Below are 7,305 nucleotides of genomic sequence, written 5' to 3'. Positions count from 1 at the left end.
CCCCCCCCCCCCCCCTCACTGTGAAGCATGGGGGTGGACCACTGATGTTTTTTTTTTTGGGGGGGGGGGCAAGTTCTAAAGGCACGTGGAATCTTGTGCAAATGGATGGCAAGATGAATGCAGCATGTTATCAGAAAATACTGGCAGACAATTTGCATTCTGCTGCACATGGGACGCTCTTGGACTTTTCAGCACGACAATGACCCTAAGCACAAGGCCAAGTTGACCCTCCAGTAGTTACAGCAGAAAAAGGTGAAGGTTCTGGATTGGCCATCACACTTCCTGACCTTAATATCATCAAGACACTCTGGGGAGATCTCAAACATGCAGTTCATGCAAGACAACCAAAGACTTTGCATGACCTACAGGCATTTTGCCAAGACGAATGGCCAGCTATACCACCTGCAAGAATTCTGGGCCTCAGACAACCATTACAAAACACTGCACGCTGTCATTCATGCTAAAGGGGGGAATACACAGTATTAAGAACTAAGGGGATGCAGACTTCTGAACAGGGGTCCTTTCATTTTATTTGTTGCCATGTTTTGTTTTAGGATTGTGCCATTCTGTTATGACCTACAGTTCAATATAAATCCCAAAAGAAATCTGTTCTGCCTGCTCACTCATATTTTCTTTACAAATGGTACATATATTCCCAATTCTCCTAGGGTATGCAGCACAACTGGACATGTCTTCACTAACCTCCACTAAAGAAAAGAATGATACAGATTAAGTTGTTTCTTCAGATTTATTATACCCCTGTAAGAAATGTGTGCCCTTGGTTGAAATCATAACCAACATGGTGTAAAAGTTGCCAGGAAACTAAAGATTTTACCATATGCTGTGGCAATGCCGATACATCTGGCACCAAATTACTGAACTCATAGCAATCTCTTTTGCTTGTCCTAAGGTGTGCTTGTTAGGAATACTAGAAGTCCCAACTATCAGGACCCACTCAAAAAAATAAATCAGTCTCTGTATACTATTTGTTTATGCTGTAATGAATATCCTCCTCAAATGGAAAAACCCTCACCTCCAACTCTATAATATGGATGCAAACTAATAATTATATCCTCCCTGTAGAGGTGCCGGGAGCCAGAATGTGGACCTCACTCTGATGCAGCCACCTCCACAGAGCACGCAAGGGAGCAATGCACGTATGGATGGAGCTTCCTTGCAGCCATACCCCAAGCCCACCCTACCTCAAGCTGACACTCAGCACCGGGCAGCATATTTTGAATGGCTGCTTGGTGTGAGAACTGACAGTGCTACGCTAGGGGGGAGTCTGAGAAGCTTATCACCTTGCCAGTGGAAGGCACGTGGCGACCCACTAAACACGGGGTTGCGACCCACCAGTTGAAAACCACGTCTCTAATCCACGTGACATACCAACTGCTGTGAATGCATCCATTTGTACTCTGCATGCTCTTCTCTCTCCTACCGTTACATATGTCGGGACTGGACAAATCCAAGGACCTGGGTAGCCAATGCTCCTTAAAAATTACAGCGGGTGCCTAACTTTTGAAGTTTTTTTTGCTCCTAAAAATATCCTGCTGGCTCCTTTAGACAAACTGGCTCCTGAGCTTCATATTAATTTGTCCCCCCCTGACGTATGTTATGCATGTAACAAATGATAGTACATGATGTTAAAGCAGAACCAAACCCTCTTATCCTTTACAGCTGAATACAGCACTATTTTAGCCTAGGCTTAGATCTGCAACTGCCATGGTGCTGCACACTTAACCAGCTATGGCAGCAGTCATTTGAGGGCTTAGTTCACTTGAGAGCTGACATAAGTAGGGCTGCAACAACTAATCGACATAATCGATTATTGAAAAAGTTGTCAACTTTTTTCGCTGTATAATGTGCTTTTGCTGGGTTTTGTAGTCCTCTATAGCCGGTGCCATTCTGCATTCATTGCTGTATAATTTTACACTTTCCATTTCACTATATTGCACACCACACTATCTTTTTTTCTTTTTTACTTCCACCGCTCCAAGCTTGCTCCTGTGATGGACTACAACCTCAATACAAACTAGTAGTCCATCACTGGAGCCATTTTTTAAACTTTATTTTATTGTTTATCCGATTAACCGAACTTAATAATCGGCTAACTAATCGATTTTGAAAATAATCTTTAGCTGCAGCTCTAGACATAAGCACACTGGCAGCTGTGACATTTATCACCAGATGCATGACTTACATGTTACGGTTTTGGGAAACAGTAAAATCAGTGGGTTTAGTTCCATTTTAGCTCTGTTTATTGTTTTTTCATCTTTGTCAACTTGTTACAGAACTTAGAGTGGAACTAGACCCACCAAGTTAATGTCTCCCAAAACACATTGAAGGCATGTCACGGTTGCCAGTGTACTTATTTCAGCACTGAACCAAACTTCCAAGCTTGTGTCATAGCTGATCACATGTGCAGCACCATGGCAAATGCAATCCAAATAGAGGATAATATGGCACCTTCCTTGGCTGTAAATCATAGGAGGGTGTAGTTCCAATTTAATAAAAAATCATCTGTAAAGAAAAAAGAAAATAATGGGATTTCCTTCACTTTAAAGAGATTCCTCTCACTTCCTGCTGTGTCTAAAAGGTGCCCATACACTGTGCGATTATCGCACGATAATCGCGGTAAAATCCAGCGATAAAATCGCGGTAAAATCCAGCGAATATCGTACGATAATCGCAAAGTGTATGGCAGGCGTGCGACCATTTTTGCTGTACGGTCGCACGTCTTTTGTCTAAGGAGCATGTTCGAATACCAGCCGAAAATCTTACAATTTTCGGCTGGTTGTGGCCTGCTCGGGAGACAAATGTCGAACGGCCGCTGTGCGCACAATGCCCGTTCAGCATTGCGGTCATCAGAAGCCCGCCCCTCAAGGGGGCGGGCTTGCGATGATCGCAAGTACGATCTGCCTGTCCAAGATAGGCAGATTGTATGTTTTTTTAATTACTTTACAACCATCGCAAGACTAAGGTCTTGCAATAGTTGTAAAGTGTATGACCACCTTAAAGGAATAAAAGTGACCAAAAATCTCCCAAACGGCAAGCAGGTGTCAAAAACATCCTGAGGATTTAACATGTTAACTCTATCCGAAATGAAAAGTTTTGGTTTTATATACATTTGAGCTCTTTCACACTTCCTGTGTCAGGAAAGATTGAGATCTGAATCTGCCACTTGAAGTTTACACAATTTCGATGATCTTGACGGCTAGATCTTGTCATGTCTACAAGAGAAGTGAGAAGCTTCGGGTGGCCATAATACTAAACTTCACATCTATTTTTGTCACTGCTACTTTTACAAGGCAATAGCTAGGTTTTCGATGGCATTAGGTGTACACAAAGTGGATTTATATCCTTTGTGGCTTTTGAGAAATATTTTTAAATGAAAGTTTTTATGCTCTTAAGTGTCCATAGCCTAGGCACAAGAAATTACAATACCTGGAGTCAATTATTTCATAATGTTTCATAACCAAAGATTAAAGTGATATTAACTTTATTTTTGTGATGATAAACATGTCAGAATAGAATAGTTGTTACAAAAGCCTCTGCCAACACAGCAAGACTCGGTCTGAATCCATACATGTTCAGTGATGTGACCAGAGGCAGAGCAAATCAGCTGGATAGTCTCTTCCAAGCCCAACACAAAGGTTCGGGGGCCAGTCACACCTTAAAGAGTGCGTTTGGCCTCTGGAACACACCCCGGCCGGCTAACTTTGTTTTGGGGCGGGTGCATTGAAGTCAATGGCCTCGCAGCTACGCCCCCCGACCCATCTCCAGCACCGCAACACGTGGCACAGTACTGCAAAAATGCTGTATGCCCTACTTTTTGCAGATTGCACTGGACCGATACGCAGGCACTATTGTGCCACACGTTCCGGTGCCAGCAACGGCACTGTGGACCGGAGGACGTAACTGTGGGACCAGTGACTTCAATGCACCCTCACGCCCCAAAACAAAGTGAGCCGGCCAGGTTGCGTTCCAGAGGCCGAACGCACTCTTTATGGTGTGACTGGGCCCTCACGAGAGAGGCCAAACTATAAACAGAGATTTTCAGAGGAACAGTGTTATTTCCTGTCACTACACTACCTCACACTCCATGAGCTCACACAGGAGATTCATCTGGGGTACACAATACTCGTGCTCTTCTTCTACACAAGATACAAGACTTCCATTTTTACACAACATAAAATTCAATCCAGTATTAAAACAAATGGAAAAACACCACAAGACAGGTACAGAACCAAACGTTACTTGCCTTGTATTGTTTTTGATTTGATAACAGGCTGAATTTTATATCTGGTGGTTATCAAATTGGGACTCAAGTGATTTCGTGCCACTAACTACTTCCAATGTTACCAGGCTTGTCACTGTTACCCCATGTTCTCTTAAATGGATGTTTCTCTAACTAGCAGTCTAAAGATGGGTTCAATGCCAGGCATCTATTGATTGCTATCCACTGCATTCCTCTCGTTTCATACAATTAAAGGGTTTATATTAGGCCTAAAATGTGGAATATAACATGGGTGCAAAAATGGAAAAAAGGGCCTCAGTCATGAAGGGGTTAACTTAAGAAACCTGTATCTTATATTCACTCAGCTGTGGATCCTCAAATCATCTCTGAATTGGTGCTGACACTGTCCTTCCTTCTGGAGGGAGATTACTTTTGTTCCCTGTGTGTGTTGTAAAGTAGCCACTTCTCCAAGCTCACTCCCGTGATGGACTACAAGCTCACGTTTAGAGCGCTGTTCACAAAAGGGAGAAGGGTTTGGAGAAGGCAGGAGAAGTGAACAATCTAGGATGACATAGCTGATTTGGAAAAATTCTCCGATTCAGCTCACTTTCCAGTTCAGCTATGTTGTCCTAGATTGTTCACGTCTCCAAATTCTTCACCCTTTTGTGAACAGCCCTCTAAACGTGAGATTGTAGTCCATCACGGGAGCAAGCTTGGAGCGGAAACTACTTTACAACACACACAGGGAACAAAAGTAGCCACCATCCAGAAGGAAGGACAGTGGCAGCACCAATTCAGAGATGACTTGAGGATCTACAGCCAAGTGATACACAAATAAGATACATTTTTGGTAATAGTTAAAAAAGGTACTCAAATGTATTTTTAAGATTTAACTCCCGAGTTTAGTGTCAGTTTCAAATGTAGAGTGCAGCAAAGGGGCCAGTTTGTTTATAAATCATAGTGATGTTTAGAGAAATTGAGCTACTGCAAAGCCTGGCCAAAAATAAGATATAGTCTGAGCACAACATTGTTGTGACAGAGAGGAGGAGGGGGAGTGACAGCACACTGCACCCATTCCAGTTAAGGGAGGGAGGGGGGGGGGGGGGACCGCTGTCCCGTGTAGGGGGGGGGGGGGGGGGGGGGTCACTCAGCGTACCTGCTATCATTGCCTTATATAGAGGACAGCACAGATTGCTCAGAATACTTTTTTAGCCAGTCTTTCTGGAAGCCAGGCTTGGCCTACAGATATGTCATTGAAACAAAGTTCAATTTCTCTAAACAGCACCATGATCTGCAAACCAACAGGACTCATTGACTACAATGTATTATAAAGATTAACTAACCGTTTAAAAATGACTGCCCGAACCAAGGAGTGGTGTACACTGCACAGGGAACGTAAACACTCCATGTAGGAGGAACACGGGGTACAATGGATGCCCTGGGCTCCAGCTGTGTGTCACTACGGCCCGCCTGCTTACAATGGCCTCCCATATCAGGCAGGAGTCACATCTCTGCCACACACCGTATGGATGCGAATAGTCACGAGGGGAGAGGGGTGATCACACAGCAGCTGATACCCCCTTATTCCACCTCCACACAGTACACACCGCCAACATCACAATAACACTCGGGCTGCCGGTATAAATACTCACACCAATCATCTCAATCACTGCCACACTAACCTGCGTGTCCGCCGCCATCTTACCGGCTTTGACCCAGGAAGAACTAGTGACGAACTTCCGCCAAATACTTCCACATGGCTTCTGTGGCGCCTGCGTCACTTCCGGTCTTCAGGGTGTTTGCATTGGCTGTGCAGAGCTTCCTTGGTGTCCTGTGTCTGAGGCTGGCCTTGTAGGGTTGTCAGACTAAGGTGTAAAAGGAAACTTTACTGAGTAGATGTTATTGTAATAAACTAAACTCCTGTTACCTGGCATCAGGGGAATTGGTAGATTTCAGATAATTGTAGTTTCTGGTTGCTTGAGAGTTACTATTAAAAAAAGGGTCTAACGTGCTTTACACCAGGGTGCCCATTGTTTTGATAGCGACGCGATCACTGGTAGATCACGATGTCCTGTCCTCCCTCCGTGGGGCTTCTCTGGATCCCCACTGCTCTCCTCCATCTGTATGCAGCGGGGATCCGAGGAGAAGTGAAGGAACCGCTGCAGGCGGCGGAGGAGGGAGCAACTATCACAGAATAAGCCCGAGCGGTGAGGAGAGAGGGAGACGCTCGGCCAGGAACTGACAGCCGGCTCCTCTCTCCTCACCGCTTGTGACAGCGGCTCCCTCCTCCGCTGCCCCGCGGCTGATGTGCTTCTTTCACTTCTCCTCGGATCCCCCACTGCCTCTGCCCAGGAGAGCAGCGTGGATCCAGAGGAGAAGCTGAACCCCCGTGTGTGTGGCCAAGCGGCAGAGGATTGGTACATATCAGTCAGGCCTCAAAATTTTTACTCGCCCCCTCGCAATTGGCGAGTGAAAATTGCGTGGGGGCAAGTGGAATCTCATCGAGGTGCGCCACCGTCGGGATCAGGGATGGGACACTTCCGCCGCGGCGATTGCTCGCTTCTGTTCTCTTTTCTCACCGGCCGCTGCAGCTACAAAGCGGCGGAGAAGAGAGAACAGAAGTGAACGATCGCAGCAGCGGTAGTGTCACATCTCTGGTCCCGCTGGCGGTGCACCTCAATGACATTCAGTTCTATCTTCTGCAGCTTCCTCCGCCCACCTCAGCTGCCAGGCAGGGAGGGAGACTGCAGAGACAGTGAGACTGGCCATCCAGAAAGTTATGCAGCAGGGGAAGAGAAGATACATCGAGGATCTCAGCACCGCCCTCATCACTTCCTGTTCATTCACGAGTTTCTCAAAGGGGAGTAGCACTCTGTACAGAGGTTCCATCCCATTCAGAAACTGGTAAATATTTTCTGAATGAATGGGAAGCCTCTGTGCTTTCCATTCATTTAGAACAGAGGCTGCAGCAAAAGAGATTGAGGACTTTGTGCCCTCAATTTCTTTTTCCATTTTAAAAGGGAAATATCAGGGGGCTGTTTAGACCCTTAATATTTCCCCGAACC

At 45.6% G+C, this 7,305-nt stretch overlaps 1 protein-coding gene across 2 annotated transcripts in view; it reads right to left on the bottom strand.

Moving 5' to 3' along the window:
- The window catches only part of GCN1 (GCN1, eIF2 alpha kinase activator homolog), a 51,207-nt gene extending 45,231 nt beyond the window's left edge, over nt 1-5,976 (bottom strand). The window contains exon 1 of one of the 2 annotated variants that reach the window (XM_018572040.1): nt 5,923-5,976. In XM_018572040.1, coding sequence (XP_018427542.1) covers nt 5,923-5,940 — 18 coding nt within the window. In that variant the 5' untranslated portion in view covers nt 5,941-5,976. Of the gene's footprint in view, nt 1-5,916 lie in introns of both variants that reach the window. The other variant, XM_018572039.1, reaches the window with a different exon arrangement.
- Between the last annotated feature and the right edge of the window lie 1,329 nt (nt 5,977-7,305).

Source organism: Nanorana parkeri, unplaced genomic scaffold (assembly GCF_000935625.1).
Source record: "Nanorana parkeri isolate BGI_ZX_2015 unplaced genomic scaffold, ASM93562v1 scaffold1911, whole genome shotgun sequence".
Lineage (NCBI taxonomy): Eukaryota > Metazoa > Chordata > Amphibia > Anura > Dicroglossidae > Nanorana > Nanorana parkeri.
This window is presented reverse-complemented; position numbering and strand designations above follow the sequence as displayed.